General features: G+C 44.2%; 3 protein-coding genes across 6 annotated transcripts; 1 reads left to right on the top strand and 2 right to left on the bottom strand.

Moving 5' to 3' along the window:
• Window positions 1-37: 37 nt before the first annotated feature.
• On the bottom strand, window positions 38-1,897 carry LOC124341834 (UDP-glucosyltransferase 2-like). Its single transcript, XM_046794786.1, has 3 exons — window positions 771-1,897; window positions 479-698; window positions 38-406 (listed from the first exon to the last, which is right to left on the bottom strand). Exons 1-3 carry the CDS (start codon window positions 1,831-1,833, stop codon window positions 103-105), a joined length of 1,587 nt encoding a protein of 528 aa, XP_046650742.1. The 5' UTR covers window positions 1,834-1,897; the 3' UTR covers window positions 38-102.
• A 3,521-nt stretch (window positions 1,898-5,418) lies between these two features.
• On the top strand, window positions 5,419-8,259 carry LOC124344293 (la-related protein 6-like). Its single transcript, XM_046797791.1, has 2 exons — window positions 5,419-6,054; window positions 6,262-8,259. The coding sequence occupies exons 1-2, from the start codon at window positions 5,620-5,622 to the stop codon at window positions 7,351-7,353; spliced, it is 1,527 nt and encodes a 508-aa protein (XP_046653747.1). The 5' UTR covers window positions 5,419-5,619; the 3' UTR covers window positions 7,354-8,259.
• Window positions 7,859-15,849, bottom strand: LOC124344289 (enhancer of mRNA-decapping protein 4-like). 4 transcript variants are annotated; one of them, XR_006919648.1, is made up of 16 exons: window positions 15,623-15,849; window positions 15,353-15,561; window positions 15,004-15,288; window positions 14,688-14,932; window positions 14,514-14,626; window positions 14,262-14,448; window positions 13,368-14,195; window positions 13,158-13,292; window positions 12,728-13,078; window positions 12,302-12,653; window positions 12,055-12,220; window positions 11,877-11,985; window positions 11,680-11,802; window positions 11,452-11,615; window positions 10,033-11,389; window positions 7,859-9,461 (listed from the first exon to the last, which is right to left on the bottom strand). XR_006919648.1 is itself a non-coding variant. In XM_046797782.1 (15 exons), the coding sequence occupies exons 1-15, from the start codon at window positions 15,670-15,672 to the stop codon at window positions 11,203-11,205; spliced, it is 3,504 nt and encodes a 1,167-aa protein (XP_046653738.1). In that variant the 5' UTR covers window positions 15,673-15,849; the 3' UTR covers window positions 7,859-11,202. The 4 variants fall into 4 exon arrangements, 2 of the variants coding, with proteins under 2 accessions (XP_046653738.1, XP_046653739.1); XR_006919649.1 differs by having other exon boundaries at window positions 10,083-11,389; XM_046797782.1 differs by having other exon boundaries at window positions 7,859-11,389.
• Between the last annotated feature and the right edge of the window lie 126 nt (window positions 15,850-15,975).

Below are 15,975 nucleotides of genomic sequence, written 5' to 3'. Positions count from 1 at the left end.
TTTTAAATATTTTGTCGAGTCACGAACAAATATTATGTAAGGGAAGCCTTTTGTCTGTATTTAAAACAATCCATATTTCTCTGACTTAAAGTGACCATTTAATTATTGCCGTTTCTTTATTTGCTCATTTCTGACCGCTGCTGGTGGGGCTGCCGGCCGCTTAGCCCGGCAACATTTTCTCACGCAGAAAAAGACCAAAAGGAGAGGAATGATGAAGAAGAGAGAAAAGACGAAATAGACGTCGACCAGGGCCCGCTGGTAGGGCGCCAAGTCGATGGATCCCAACCGCAAATGGTCCGTCCCCTTGTGGCGCAAAACGAATTCCGTCCAGAAAACGGCCCGCTCCAACGGCGGTTGAATTTGATCGCGAAACATGCCGGAAATTCGTTTGGCCGATTTCTTATACCTTTTTTTTAATTCATTTTAAATTTTCAATAATCTAAACCGCCATGAAATGAATTGAATTATAATAATATACTTTGAATCGTGGAGAATTTCTTGGATGGATTTGGTTAACGTTTCCTGGGTGATTTCTTTCCATTCCAATTTGGCAGCGTAGCCTTCCTTCACGGCCCGTCCAACATTCAACGTCTGATCGGTGCCGAACGGGAATCCCAGCACTGGAACTCCGTGATAAACGGCCTCTTGCAAACTGTTCAATCCTCCGTGAGTCAAAAACGCCCTGCAATGTTTGTGACCTGTTTATATGAATAAATTTGAATTAAATTTGCATAATAATAGTTATTACGTCAAATTAATTTATATTATACCTAAAAGATCCTGTTGAGGTAACCAAGGAACTGCGAGTACATTGGCCGGTAAATCGCTCCTGACTTTTCCCTTCCATTGCCAGACGACTCGTTGCGGCAGCCGGGCGAAAGCTTTGATGAACGACTGGATCATCTCTTCCGGCATATCTTCCATTTTGATGGCGCTGCCGATGGCGAAGACGACGAATCCGGCCTCGGAGGAAGACACAAAAGTTTCCAAATCATCCGGAAGCGGCCGGGCCGGCCGGCAGTGAAGTCCGCCCACTTCGATGACCTGCGGCGGAAGTGTCCGCGGGTAGCTGAAACTCGGGTGACTATTAGTGAAAACCAGCGAGAAATTCTTTTCAATTTCAATGAACGACGGGCAATCAGGATCGACCATCTTCTTGAAAATGGAATGAACCGAATCGATGTGCCAGTCGTGGACCAGAGTGTTGAATATTTTCGAGATGAGGTAATTGCCCAGCCGTTGGTTCAGCGACATTTTGTCGGTGTAGGAGGACAGAATGAACGGGACGTAACTGTAATGCTCCTCGTCACCCAGTAGGGCCGCCCGTCCTGGGAATAAAACGTTGGGACTCATGGCGATGGTCGGGGCTTTGAAGTGCCAACCGAACGGATAGCAGGTCAACCCGCAAGCTTCCGAGAACATGACCAGATCAAATTTCCCCTTGGCCAACAATGTCTGGATGCGCGAGTCTCCGTAAGTGGTTTCGGCAACCATGGCCGGGAAGGTGAACATCATCCGGGCCACTTGGACGCCCATTTCGATTTTTTCCCGCCACGTTCCCGTCGTGGCTTTGAACATGTTGGGGAAAATGTTCGTGTCCATGGCCAGCTGCTCCAGCAGGATCTGATTGACATTGTCGTGTTGGGCCACTTCGCCAATGTCGTAATTGGTGATGAGAGTCACGTGGTGACCTCTGCCCACTAATTCTTTGGTCAGCGGAACGTAGACGTTTTGGTGGCTCTTGGTGCCGTGAGCGGCGACAATCAGGATCCGCGATCCTTCCGAAACTGCCAACCAGCCGACAAAAACGACTAGAAAAATGACCAACTTCATTTTTTTCAGATTCTGGCACGCTACTACACTAGCTGACGACTGATTCTGTTTTTCTTCTAGATATCAGTCACGTCGCTATTGTTTTTTATCTCATTATAACGTGATACAGCACTTTGTTTGAGGTCAATAATTCTTTATCGCTCGGATTCATCCACCTAAGATAACGATTGATTTTTCAAAAAATTCGAAATTGGAAGTTTTTCCCGCGGCCGCTAGATGGCGTTTAATTTTATAATTGCGCGTATAGATGGCGCTGAGGTATGAGAAAGCAGCGGCCAGCGGCGGCCAGTCAACAACGAAAAACCAAAAAGGTCCCAACAACAAAAGTTCCAATTTCGAAAGAGTTTCCCGTAACGAGAAAATGAGGTCCAGAGCTCCCGAGATAGGGACAGATGCATTTATTTCTTTTCTTTTACGACCTTTTTTTATTTTTGTTTTTTTGGCCCGATTGAGAACAAGGACTTGAGGGCCTTCCATTGTTTTCTATACTGGGAATCTTTGGGCAAATGATGGGAATCATCTGTCACCAAAACGAATATAAGAGAGAGTAAAATCCCATCCCACCCGAATATCATATTTAAATAACAAAAGAAGAACAAAACAATGCTACGATCTGTTACATAATCGTGTAGTGGCTCTCTGGGGGCTACATCCAATCGGTTATTCCACTGGATATGGAATTCTGGACTATTCGCAGAATTCCTCCTTTCGCATTTAAATGTCATACAAAAACCTGTGTGAGATGAGCCGATTAATCGGAAAAAAGAGCGAAATGATTTGGTTATTCAGAGGACGATGAACCGTCAAGATGTTCCCAAAATAAAAAAAGGAAACACACACGTGAGTTTATTTGAATATATATTTTTATATATTTTGCCATTGTTGCTCACTACGCGGAACGGGGTTTTAGAAAGTGACGAGCTGGCGAGCGTCAGACTTTCGCTCTGTGCGTGCAGCGCCCAGGAGAGGAGAAAATTCCATCCGGGTTTTCTCCGGGAGAAAAGAAAGTGAACACCACCACTAGCTCAGTATTAGAACCGATCTAACATGATTTCCCCAATAACCGAAAGAGAACCGGAAGAGTTCAGCGAACGACCCCCGGCGATCAGTTACTAAGGCAACAACTCGGGCAACAACCCAGCAACAAAAAGAACAGCCCAATAAGTTTGACGACCGACAAGAGATTTCAATAGGTGAACAATGTCCCCTCTCTTTCTCCCTCTGCGACTCGTATCTGTACATCAAAGCGCAAGGATCGTCGACACGGCACGAGTGTTGCACCACTTGTTCACGATCTCCGCTCGTGATTACTACCAAGTGCATTAACACGATGGCTATAGGCCAACTCTGAAGATTTTTGAATAGCAACAATGAAAAGTTTGTCAAGATTGTACGAGACGTTCACCTGCTCAGCACGAGATTGCTGCTTTTGATGAACTTCCACCCTGCAAAGCCTTTTGGAAAACGTTTACCTTTGATCATTTCCTTTGGAGATAACGAAAAATATATACTATTGCTCATTCGAGAGAGTACAATATTCTCCGTTTGGAGTTTGACCGGTAAATAGAGCGAAAGAAGAAGTTTTTGATCGAACCAATGCCGACCCCGTTCACTAACTAATGAAACCGGCAGCAGCTAGGCAATATAGAGAATCGAATAGAAAGTTGCATCACCACCACCAGCAACTATACCCCCCGCAGTTGAATGGCTTTTTCTTTTCTCTCTCTCTCTCTGCCTTTAGCTGTTTAAATTGAAAATAAAAATTAGGACCGTGAGCTGAATGGACTAATAATAATAATAATCAGAAACCGGTTGCCATTATTAAAAAAACCGGAACGGCATGAATTTTAGCCCTGAAATTATAAAAATATCTCAAAAAAAAAAAGACAAATTTGTTCGTACATATATATATAATAATAAAACAAGGTCAGCTGTGAGGTTTCCTTGTTTGGTCCTTTATTAAGTTTTGCTGGATTGGATGTGTGTGTGGGCCGGCCATGCCCGAAACTGCGTGTCCCGGCACAAGGTGGACCGGACCCATCGTTTAAGTAACAGGATTTGTCGTACGATGAGAACGAAGGTATAGGTCCTGAAAAACCTTTTGCCTTACATGGAGCGAAAAACTTAACAGAATACCTTGACGTCACACATTTTCAAATTCAATTTACTGGCTATAGGCTACTTTGTGTGTGTGTGTGCCATCCTATTATTCTGCACGCCCCAAGTAAAGTCATATTGACACCAATAACGTTACGGCGACACTGGCTGTAATAATAAGTTGTGAGGTTTCCTCAGTGACTCATTGTACAGGTAAATAAGCCGGATCGTATGATGGATGCCCAGTAGAAATGGCTGACGCAAGGTTTGGTGCTAACCGTCTTAAAATTACACACCAACGAGACAGTATAGGCGATGGTATTTCGCTCTTAATTAGATTAAATCAGCAAAAAGGTAAAATAAAAGCTGCAATAAACATCGAACAAGGTCGTTGGAGAAAATCGTATTAACGCAGAGAGAAAACAAAATGGCGGAAAAACAGAAAAATATGTGCCATACTTCTTAATGTTCCGAATTGCTGAATTCACCGCAAGGCCACACAATCGTAAAAGATGAATATAAACGATTGTCTTATTTCATTCACAATAAAACAAAAAAGAGTTTGGGAAAAAATGGTGGGAAATCATTTAACGGCTTATTCAGACTTTATGACATAACATTTGATTGGATAGATTTTCGAGACTGGCGACCTTGAAAAATACAAAATGGTTGCCCTCAAATAATGTATCATCTTTGTTGCCAGGTGTGACGAGATCAAAGGAAATGGGTTAATCAAATTTTGATTTCGACGTCGCCAGCTCATTCGTTTATCACGTGGACTTTACATATCCGTTTTATTGCATTGGGTTTATCAGGAACGACACGAAAAAAACGAATCGGAAGGATCCCGAAAATGTGGAACTTTGCCCGGGCTTACCTTATGTAAAAGCTCTTTGTCCGGTGTGACTGTGTGTTGCGATCACGCCGTTTGGCCGTGATCAACCCCATACCCCAACATTTGTTGAGAGGATGGGAACGCATAAGGTACACCAAGGAGTTTGAAACAAAAAGATTTTCAGTGACGGCCATTTTGGTTCTTTTTTGGAGTCGGGGAGAGCAAAATTTTTCTTTCCTTACCCCCCCCCCCCCCCCCACTCCACGTGGGGAATCTCAACAAAATTTTCCTCCAAAACGGGAAATGTTTAAATAAAATCCCCGAAAAAAAAGCAAAAAAGCAAAAGTAAAAAATGAACTTTACAGCTCATCGTTTGCCCTATAAAACGTAATCATCCAAAAGCGGTAAAAATCTAAATTCAGACGTCATTTGACGAGAGTATCTTCTCGAAAAAATGGGGGGAAATGATGAAATAAAGTGCCAGACTTGAAATGGCTGGCGGGTAATACCCCCCCCCCCCACCCACCCGTTTCGACGTCAAGAGCCGAGTCGACTAACCAGTAGGAGCTCCCCCCCACCCCACCTACGTCACTACTACCCAGTCCCCACTGTCTGACGTCACTCGAGTCACGGGTATAAAAAGGCTCAGTGGTCAGACGGCTTGAATCAGTGTTTGCGCGGCAGATCACGCGGACGGACGAGACCCACAACTCGCTTTTGGCTGCGCTTTCTCTCTTGTCTCGAATTCCCAATTTTGGTTTCATTTGCAACAACAACGCGAGTTTTTCTCTCTCTCTAATCCAAAACATTTCAAAAAGAGTAAAAAATAAGATCTTGAATTTTTACTCGAAAAAATGGCGCCCAATCCCAACGAATGCGTGGTGGTCCTGCAGATGCAGCAATCGACTCCAACACCTCAAGAATTGGCCGGTCAGATGATCAAGATTGTCACCAGCGACGTCGATTCCACTTCAGAGGATGGTGAGCATTTCTACGACGCTTCTTCGGACATTGGCTGTGGCAACGGCGGCGTCGGTGATGGCAATGACGACAGGTCCGACGACAGCGCTCCAGAGGAGGGAGCCAATGGCGGGAGCAACAAGGCCGATTCTGGCATCGAAGACGTGACTTTCGAGATACCCGACGCCCAGTTGGCAGCTCAGATTGTTGAGCAGGTCGAATTCTACTTTTCCGACGCTCACATCCTCAAGGATGCCTTCCTCCTCAAGCACGCCCGTCGCAACCGTGATGGATTCATCTCACTCAAACTCATCACCAGCTTCAAAAAGGTAACGCAACTTTCCCTATTAGACTTTTTTGATTCGATTCGATTCCTTTCACTTCTCTACAATCGTTGTAATAGGGCCGTCTGTGCATTAATAGCTCGAGACCTTGGCCCGTTTCCAACTCTAGTGAATGAAAGAAACTGAAAAATCTGTGAAAACTGAAATTCAATTTGTCTTCTTTTGGCTTTTTGTGTGTCTGCCCCTGTACAGGTGAAACACGTCACCAAGGATTGGAGAGTCGTGGCTCACGCTTGCCGGACCTTGTCCAAGGAGCTGGAAGTCAACGAGGCCGGCACCAAGGTGCGACGCGTGGCTCCTCTACCCGAAACGGACGAGACGAGCCCATCTCGCACCGTCGTGGCCATCGGCTTGGCCGTCGACAAGGCCAGCATCGAAGGAGTCGCTGAAATGTTTAACGGCGTCGTCCCGCAAGGCGCCATCGGATTGATTCGCATCCTGCGACCTGGAAACACAATCCCGCCCGACGTCCGCCAATGCGCCAATCGCCATCAGGACATTTTGACGTCCATCTGCGCCGTCGTCGAGTTCGAGCAAGCCGAAAGCGCCAGGGCCGTTTTGAAAGATGCGGCCGCTCTGATGCCGGCCGGCGTCAAATTGGTCGAATTGGCCTCACGTCGCAACGGCGGAAGCAACAAAACGTCGCCCACTTCGTCTCGTCCCGTCACTCCCAACTCGTTGCCGCCGTCGGAGAACAACACGCCAAACAATCGACGCAAGCGTCGCGGCGCCACCGCCCAGCCCAAATCGGTGGTGTCCGCCCTTCAGGATTCCGACGCCGAGGCTCCGAGGTCGCCGTTTTTGCGCCGTCACCACCACCAGCAAAACGATTCGACGTCGTCGACGCCTCTTCACTCGCCGCAACCGCGCCGTCACATGCCGGCCCATTTGACGGGCAACAGCCGCGGCGGCTCCCGCCAAAACAGTCCCGATCTTCACCAGATCACACGCCCCAAATCGTCGAGCTACTCTGAAGCCATGACCATCAACAGCAGCAGCGCTACAGCGGCCGGAACAGCTACTCCGCCCGGATCGCATAGCCCATGGGTCCGCCGTCGCCTGGGTTTGGTGGCATCGGCAGCTGGTGGCTCCGGTGGTCAGGAATCGGGCCGATCCAGTCCATTGGTCGACAATCGTCTCTCGGTTCCGGCCAATATTGTCCGCATGCCCAACGGGCCGGACGGCACTCGCGGCTTCCATTTCCAGCAAGGACAACAACAACAGCACGGTAAGCCGCGTTCAGCCTCCGCTCCCGAAGTCTCGCTCATGGTGACCGTTTTCTAAACAACAACAAAATTTAATCAAAAACGCGCGGGAAAATTTGAAAATTTAAAAAAGATTCACCAGCGAGGAAATTTCAATATTTTTTTTTGGTTTCTTGTAATTTTGTTCTTTAAAATTTTTGTTTGTGTGAATGTGTGTGTGTGAATTGTGAATTTGGGGTACCACCTGAATGGCAAAAGTGGTACAAAATGATTATATTATTAATAATTAATTATTATCTGTCGAAAAGTTTAGTTTTTTGCTAAATAGGCAGCTTTTGAGTTCAATGCCTACAAAGACTTGTTCTTTTCTTTTTCTTTCATTCTTTGAAATTAAAATAGGGGGTAAAATAACAGAAGGAAATAATCTCTTTTTACGTTAATTATCATGTTATTTCTTCAAATATTTTTTGGGGGGGTCGGCTGTGATAATTCTTGAGTGTTTGTCCATTTTTCATCGAGTGTGTCCAATTTATTATTTTGTATAATCATCTAATTCATCGGATCTATATTTTTTTTTCTTTTGGTCACCAACTAGTCCCTCTCCCCTTCTTCTTGATTATATAATAACCGACCCATTCAATTTCTTTAGACTCATTTTTTTTGAATTGATTTTCCTCTTTTTCTCAGACCCATTCCATGATTTGAATAATTCTCCAAACCCCCTCCCCACCAATCTACCCTCGTCGTACCTGTAAATATTAATATTAATTAATACATCGCAAATTTATTACTCTAATTATTAGATAATCAAATCCGTCGCGGATATGGCAAAAAAAAAAAACTTGTTGTTGGGATTTTTGGTTGTTGGTCATTTTGATTGTAATTTAAAAAATATCTCGTGTAAGAGGAAGAAATGAGGGTGAATAATATTCTATGTGTGTCATGATGAAAGAAAAACAATACACTTTGAATTTGTTGGTTGAAATAGTTGGAAAAAGAGAAATTTCTTTCGCACCCACAACAACACGAAATGAGAACGACAAAGTGAAATTTTGACACAACTGTTTGGTAGTAGTATTTTCTACTACTACTACGTGTACTTACTACGGTTCCGGCTTTCTCTCCACTGTATAAAAGAGAACATAAATAATTTGCGTGCAAGTCATTGGGAGTCTATAGTGGCGGCCGTGGCCTACTTAACTTTACTCCGTGAAAAGTCGCAATCAGTTAAGCCAAACGACAAGTCTATAACATTGAGATACTTCCTTATTCTTCCCGTTTTTTTCTTCGTGAATAAATGATCGTTTCCCTTATTCGCTATGCGGATGTCAATTGATCGAGGTCGATTACGTCAATTTGATCAAGTGTTACGGAAACAGGCATTGTGTGTGTATACAAATGAATCGGCTAATTGGCAAATTGCCGTCCGTTTTGTCTGTTTGTTTTAACTCCGGTTCACCGACGGTCCTTTCTCCCTCAATAATCAGTGGAGAAAAGAGAATAGCGCCGTGACTCACGACACTATTGTCACACTTTCTCAACCGGGAGTACAACGAGCAGAGATATTACAAGTTACGGTCTAGATAAGGTACAACATTATTATTTATTCCGGCGTGATAAAATCTACGCAACCAACGGAACCTTTTGTGCTGAGCAATCAACCGAGAGATAAAGGCCCTTTTTCACTTCAATGTCATCTGTACAAAAGCGGAAGCGGAAACATCTGAAGAACGAAAAACGAGGTCACTAGAGGAAATTCAAACCGTATACACGCACACACTATCATCATATCCTGGGGGTATTGCAGCGTTCAAGAAAAATGTACAATGATGTGTTTCACAACATCCGAAAGACCTCGGGACGAGTTTTGCGGGAAACCTTGAAAAACCCCAAAACAGACGGGGGGGGGGGGGGAACAAAATAAAATAAACGAACGCGTCAACAACACCTCAAATAAAAAAATCCCGCGGGCGGAAAAGAGTTGCTTCTCTACTTTCGTTTGTATACGCAGAACATTATATGCACCCATGATTTCCCAATCATCGGTTTTTGATATGATGCAATGCGCCAACTAATACAGACGACGCAATTTCCGGCTTTTTGGCTGCTGCTGCAACCTCACGATGAGACGGCGAAAGGTGGTTGTGTTTCTTTTTCGGTTGTTGTTGTTGTTGCGGCGACGACTATCTAAAGAAAAACAAAAAAATGTTCACGTTGACTGGGACACGTACGCCGCCCCCCGGTGCTCCAGATGAACCCGAACGCGACTAAACACGGCCACTTTTATCGCGCGTGAATTTTTAAAAATAAATAAACGTAAGGAAAGGAGAAGAGTCCAAAAGTTTGGTGAAACAAAAAACAAGCGAGTTGTCAACAATGTTTGAAAATACGCGATCCCGTGACTGTTACATACTATCCCGTGTATACAGACAGACAGAGATATGCAGTTCTCGTATTATTTCCGCACGCGACTCACGGCAGACGAGCAACGTGACACAGAAAAGAAAAAAAGAGGAGGTTGGGAAGGAGGTTGACGATCTTGTTGTTGCGGGATGATAAAAATGGACTTTGGGGGAGAGTCGAGAAAATCGAAAATAAACTGCTGACGTGAGCGTCGGGACGCCCATTTCACGTTGTTTTTCTGCAAAGTTGCGCACGTGACGCAACAATACCCGAAAAACAAAGTTGCACCACCATCGCAAAAGCCAAAAATTGTGAAACGCTTACCAACTAGAAAAAAAAAACTTGTTTGTCTCACCCAAATTATCTTCTACACAATTCTCTGTGGTGGTGGTTTATATTACTCACACAATTGTCCCGGGTGGACTCGATGGCCATACAACTGAATGAACCAATCACAACTCAATGGCGTGATGGTTCAAACATCAGAAGGAAACAAAAAAAAATAAATGTGTTAAGGGCTGTGTTGTCTGGGAAAGAGACAAGACATCGTTCGGGTCTCGCCGCCGCTGCTGCAACGTGATAAAGCGGAGGAGAAGAAAAAACCCGGCACGCATATCCTCTGCGACACTAGGAAGCGATAACGGCCAAAAAAAAAGAAAAATTCCAATGGACTTGGTGTTGCTTGGTGGATAATCTAAAAATAAATAAATAAATAAGAAAAAAACTGAAATCCACGTGCTGGATTCTTTTTGGTCACAACAATCCTTGGGCGAAGGGGAAGAAAAAACGCAACAGCGTCACAGCAGCACAGCAGCTTCATGACCTCCAGACACTCTATTCAAAATGAAATAAACTTATTGAATTACAAACATGTGCGCATTTACCCACCGCCGTCATGTTGGTTTGTTTAACCACAACAAACCAACGTCCTTCGGGGAGGAAAAAGGACCTGCTGGTATTACGTGCGATTGTACACAAACAAACACACAACCGTATCTTTATTTGAATTTCCTTGTATTATGTTTTTTCTTTTGTACGTCACGTCTTCTCAGATTTTAAAGATCGCATCGCTTCCAAGTTGATAAGTTTCTTTGTTGTGCGACAAGAAATTGAAGGGGGCAAAGAATAAAGGAGGAAGAAGAGCAAGCGCAATATTTATCGATTACTAAATCAACACAACATGGAATAAAGACAGCGGTTAGAGCTAAACCTTTCTTTACCTGGGGGGGAAATTGAAAAACACAACAAAACGAACTTAAAGAATTATTAAGTCACGATCATATCAAGCTGCTTCGGTTTTTCTTCAAAAGTTTAAGTAATGTTTCTTTTTCTTTTTTAAATTGGCAAAGGGAAAATTGAACTTTGCTTGGGATGGAAAATTGAGAGTAGCTAGACACACATCGGGGAAAAAATTAATGAAACCAAAATCTGGGAAGGAAAGAAATGCGCACCATTTCATCGTGTTATTTTTGTTTTCAAGGAAGGACCTGTTGTTATTATTTTGTTGCTCCTTCAAAAGAAGGTCCTACTTGGCTGAAGCCAATGGCTCGGCACAGCGCAGTAACATGCGCAATTGACGTTGCAGTGTGATACTGAGATTGTTGGCCATCTGGGCATGCAAATTCACCACCAGTTGAGGCATCACCTTGGGTGCGTGCTCCTTAATCTGCGGATCTTGAGTGTTCACAGCCAAGAGTGCTTCTTGGAGATATCTGCCAAATTCAAATTCATTAATGAAATTCTAATTCTAATTTATGGAATGTTTATAATTTACTCTAATTTCAATTCAGTCGACGAGCCAAGATCTGCAGATAGTTGCTGGATCAACGCCAAAAGGATTTGTGGTGGGAAGACGCAAGGATCCGAGGCGAAGAGTTTACCGGCATCGACTTTTGAGCAAACGAACGTTACCATACTCAAGTCGTTCATGTAGAGCGCCTGAATCATGAAATCAAATGAATATTCATGAAAAATTACCGCATGAAACAAAGAACTCGGTTACCCTCTGGAAAGCTTCGAATAATCGTCCTTGGTCAATCATGTGCTTCAATTGGATTTGATGCTCGGCTGGCGTCAGCTCCACCACCGCTGGCGTCACAGCGCGCGATTGAATTTGGGCGGCTTGCTGGAAGGGAATAGATAATGAGATTAACGACGAAATAAAAAATAAAAAAATGGTAAATAGGGTGAGAGAATTACGTGAACTGCCAACATGGCACCGTCCAGAGCCGCTTTCTGATCCTTGATGGCGTGTTGCATCTCGGACTGGATCACAGGAGTCAAAAGTACACGAACCCTCTCCGGAAATCTGAATTAAACAACGAACATTTCAATAGAAATTCTAATTAGGTTAGAATTTGGATAGATTAGATCTTACTCGTGAGAGATTTTCTTCAATTCCGTCTTGGTATCGGACGAAATCGACTGCCGGACTTGGTCCAAAACGACGGCAATCTTATCCATGGTGGCGTTGAGTTGAACGGCCGATTCCTTGTCTTGCAGCCTGCGGTGTCGTTCCAGGTTGCTCTCGATGTTTCGTACGACTGGTAAGGTAACGTTATTCATATTGAAGTGACGAGTGACGCAAATCCTTTCTGAATAGTCATTTCTAAATGAATGCTCACACTCGGTGATCCCCTTGGAAAAAGTGTTGTGCAGCTGGGCGAAGAGTGTCTGGAACGAGACTTCCAGCGACGGAAGCAGCTGTGACGTGATGGCATCCTTGCAGCCGCGATTCATGGCCGACACGGCCGCCGTCGAAGTAGCTTGGCTGTACGCATCGATGATGGACTTGTTCTGCGACAAATGGCTCATCATTTGCATCGTAGAGTTTTTCAAAAACGGTTCCAGTTTATTCATCTCCGTCGCAATGACCGATTGCAATTCCTTGCGGATAAAATCAACACTTCGTTGCTCCAGTGTATGCGCCTTGTTCTCGAATTCGGATCGGATCGTCGACTGAAGTTTCGACACGGACTAGAAAATAATAATAATAATAATAGAAAAATACATCAACAAGAAAAAATTAACTGATTTCAATAGTTAAATACTTGTTGGGTTTTCGCTGGAGAATTGACTTCGTCCAACTTTTTAGTCTGGCGATCGAAATAAACGGCCAAAGTGGATTCCATCTGAGCAATCCATGGAGGCTGGATGGGTTCCGGTGAGTGCATCCGAGTCATTTCCGCCTTCAACTGACCAATCTCGTTCTTCAGTTGTTGTTGTTCTGCGCGTTGAGCAGAGACGAGCTGAACCAATTGGTCCAGTGTCTGTTGCATCATTTGCATCTGAGCAGAATTTCCGGCATCCGTTTCGCGCACTGGCGGCTCTTTGGGCCGTTGTAGTTGTTGAACGTTGAGTGGCGGAAGAACGGACGGCCACGCTGCTTGCGCTGGCAAAGCCTGGATGTGTGTCGGGGTGTGTTCAAATATTAGATACCAACATATAACCCAATAATCAATAAAATAAAGCGAAAGCTACTTCAACGACAAGGGCTTCTTTAAATAATTCCAGCAAACTGCCGTTTAAATCCGCAGATACGGAGGAAGGAGTAGGAGCTGCAACAGCGGAAGTAGGGTAAGTGCATAGCGGATCCTCAACAGTTGGTGCGTTATACTAGATTTTAAATGAGGTGTGTAAATAGTAATTACAAATGGCAAATGATCGGCAAATGATCGAAATACGCCCTACTTTATCCATGATGGGGGATGGTCCCTTGCTATTGACCGAGGCTGAGCGACCCATAGCCGGCGACAACGAAATGGGATAGGCTGATAAGGCGTCTTGAAGAGCTGGACCAGTAGGCACGGTGGCGGAAGAGGTATCGGGTGACTCAATCGAGCCTTCCGTCATAGGTCTTGTTCCCAGGATTTCTTCAACTTCGCGACTGGGACTGCTACCCCCACTGGGAATGCCGTTCCGCTTCGGCGTCGTTGATGAGGTAACCTCAGGTGTCGGTCGTCGTGGGCTTGAAAGGGCCAGGATCTCACCTGATGCAGGCGGCAAGGGACTCACAGTGCCTGGTGAAGTCACAATCAATTGCTTTTGAGATGAGGAATCCGTGTTGGTTTTGGCTGGAGAGACGAACGCGTCGGGTGTCAACAGGTTGATGTGGTTGGTAGCGGATGCTGTTTTGACTACATTCACCGGTTCATACTCCGACGTGGTGTTGATGGTGGAGAAGGAGGTTCCAATAGCCTCGCCCAGTGGGACCGAAGTCCCCAATTCGAAGACTGCTTTGCACTTTTGCAGCGACTTGGGCTGCACTACGAACATCTTCATTATCACTTTACTGGCCTTTTCATCTCCATCAAAGTCCTCGTCACCCAATGGCTGGGAAGGTGGCCTAATTGAAGCTTCACGGATGGCAACACTAATGGCTGAGAAAGGCAACAGGAGTTGAGTGATGCTGCTCACTTTCGAGATGGTTCGTTCTTCCGATTTGGAAGGTTCTTCGCCGTCATCAGAGAGCGGATTCTTCTCTTCTGGCTCCTGTTCTATGTGCATAACGTACAAAGCCTATTGACAAAATTAGATTGGTATGAGAGTTGAGTAAATCAAAGAAAGGTGGGATATAAATATAACCTTGCGATGAATGTCGGAAATAAGAAGGAATGAAGCCGACAAGTCGAGTGTCATTTTTTGGATAATGGGAATAGAATCATCCGATTTGAAACGGATCGTCTGATGGCACTTCCACAATTCACAGGACCATAGCTTAAACTCTGTGTTGTTTTCCGCGGATGTGACTGCCCACTTCCACAGCGGACATCTATAGACGAATCGAAGAGTGTCGTTGAGGATTGGAAGAAACAATGCCGAACAAAATAGACTTACTCTCTGATAGTTGGATGACTGAGATTGTCCAAGAAAATAATGCCTGAGAGCCTTTTTCCTTCATGTGGTTGCCACTTGTGCAAAATTTTTGGAATTTCCTTTTTAATATTGACCTAGAATAAAAATTTCAGCATTTAGCAAATGCCTAGTTAGTTAAAAGTAATTTTCACATACCAAAAAGAATCTGACGTAGCCATCCAAACTGGCGACAGCAATTGCTGTTGAATCTGGAGAAAATGCCACATCAACAACAGCATCATCAAATGAGGTAATTTGAGTGGATCCAGTAGTCACACTGGGGTAGGTGACTGTTCCATTGATATGACCCAGATGCCATATTTCCACACGGCAATCATGTACCGCTGCAAGCATTAATGCATGATCATCAGCATCATTTCTCAAACCATCACTCAATTCATCTGTGAGAAAGAAAATCAAACAAGAAAATTAGTATAACAAAATACAAATTCTAATAGAAATAACAACAAACCTAGAGTTTTGGGATTTTCTGGGACATAGGGACACCAGACTACACGATGGCAGTCGGTGGCAGTAGTAATTCCATCGGGATTCACTTGCAAAATCAATTGAGCAGTTGATCCAATGATCTCATGGACGAGAAGGTAACTATATTCATCGACAGCAGCCACAAGTATCCTTTTCTCATGGAACGCAAAAGACAGGTCTCGAACAAAGCCATGGAATCCCTTTAATAGGATTCTATCACTGCTCCCAGTTCTTATCACTCGAACCATGCCAGCTGATTTTCCGGGGACTAAACAACCAAAACATAATTAGTGGATGTAGTTAAATACTTGCACATTGTTGGTATTAATAACCTGTCAGTGCATATGCAAAATATTGCCCCTTGTAATGAGTGGCAACCAGGTTTCCCCAGTGGAAAGCTTTATCCCATGATGAATCAACTATATTTTTAACTTTGATCTGTGAGCTACCAGAACGGTGCCCTCCATTAACTGGATAAATAACAACATCTTCTGATGATTTTGTTGCAACACTTTGCCAATCCATCGCCTCTGAAAACATACTACAAAAATATTTATGTAATCAAGTCTTTCTCAATAATTTGTTAAGTAATAGTCACACACATGGTAAGTTCCTCATCTTTGCTCGTTTGACCATTAAAACTGCAGCTCATGGTGAATCTCTCGACGGGTGTATAATCAGCGAGAAAAACCAACCACGTGCGATAAAATACAGATGAATTTTACAAAATTTTCTAACTGAACTAATAAAGACAAACGACTCCGACGAAATCGACCGGTGTGCAAGTGCAACAAACTGTGTGTCTGATTTCGCTTCGTCGTAACTCGTAACTGCTGAGCCGAAAACAAAAGAAGATCGCACCGCGGCTTACAAACATGTTGATAAACAAACGTTTATCTTTGTTTTTCCAAGATTCGGCGGTAAATGTTGGTTGTTGCCTAAAATGCCTATGCCC

The sequence above is a fragment of the Daphnia pulicaria genome, chromosome 6 (genome assembly GCF_021234035.1).
Source record: "Daphnia pulicaria isolate SC F1-1A chromosome 6, SC_F0-13Bv2, whole genome shotgun sequence".
Taxonomy (NCBI): Eukaryota; Metazoa; Arthropoda; class Branchiopoda; order Diplostraca; family Daphniidae; genus Daphnia; species Daphnia pulicaria.
Note: the sequence above shows the minus strand (reverse complement) of the source record. Positions and strands in the feature narration are given on the sequence as shown.

Excerpts from the sequence above, each read along its gene's own strand:
- LOC124341834 (XM_046794786.1), bottom strand. The coding sequence starts at position 1,833 with ATGAAGTTGGTCATTTTTCTAGTCGTTTTTGTCGGCTGGTTGGCAGTT. Across the intron at positions 699-770 it reads ACCTCAACAGGATCTTTTAG|GTCACAAACATTGCAGGGCG; the intron begins GTATAATATAAA and ends TCATATAAACAG. Across the intron at positions 407-478 it reads GAAATTCTCCACGATTCAAA|GTATAAGAAATCGGCCAAAC; the intron begins GTATATTATTAT and ends ATTAAAAAAAAG.
- LOC124344293 (XM_046797791.1), top strand. The coding sequence starts at position 5,620 with ATGGCGCCCAATCCCAACGAATGCGTGGTGGTCCTGCAGATGCAGCAA. Across the intron at positions 6,055-6,261 it reads TCATCACCAGCTTCAAAAAG|GTGAAACACGTCACCAAGGA; the intron begins GTAACGCAACTT and ends GCCCCTGTACAG.
- LOC124344289 (XM_046797782.1), bottom strand. The coding sequence starts at position 15,672 with ATGAGCTGCAGTTTTAATGGTCAAACGAGCAAAGATGAGGAACTTACC. Across the intron at positions 15,289-15,352 it reads TTTTGCATATGCACTGACAG|TCCCCGGAAAATCAGCTGGC; the intron begins GTTATTAATACC and ends TTGGTTGTTTAG. Across the intron at positions 11,803-11,876 it reads GTGCCATGTTGGCAGTTCAC|CAAGCCGCCCAAATTCAATC; the intron begins GTAATTCTCTCA and ends ATTCCCTTCCAG.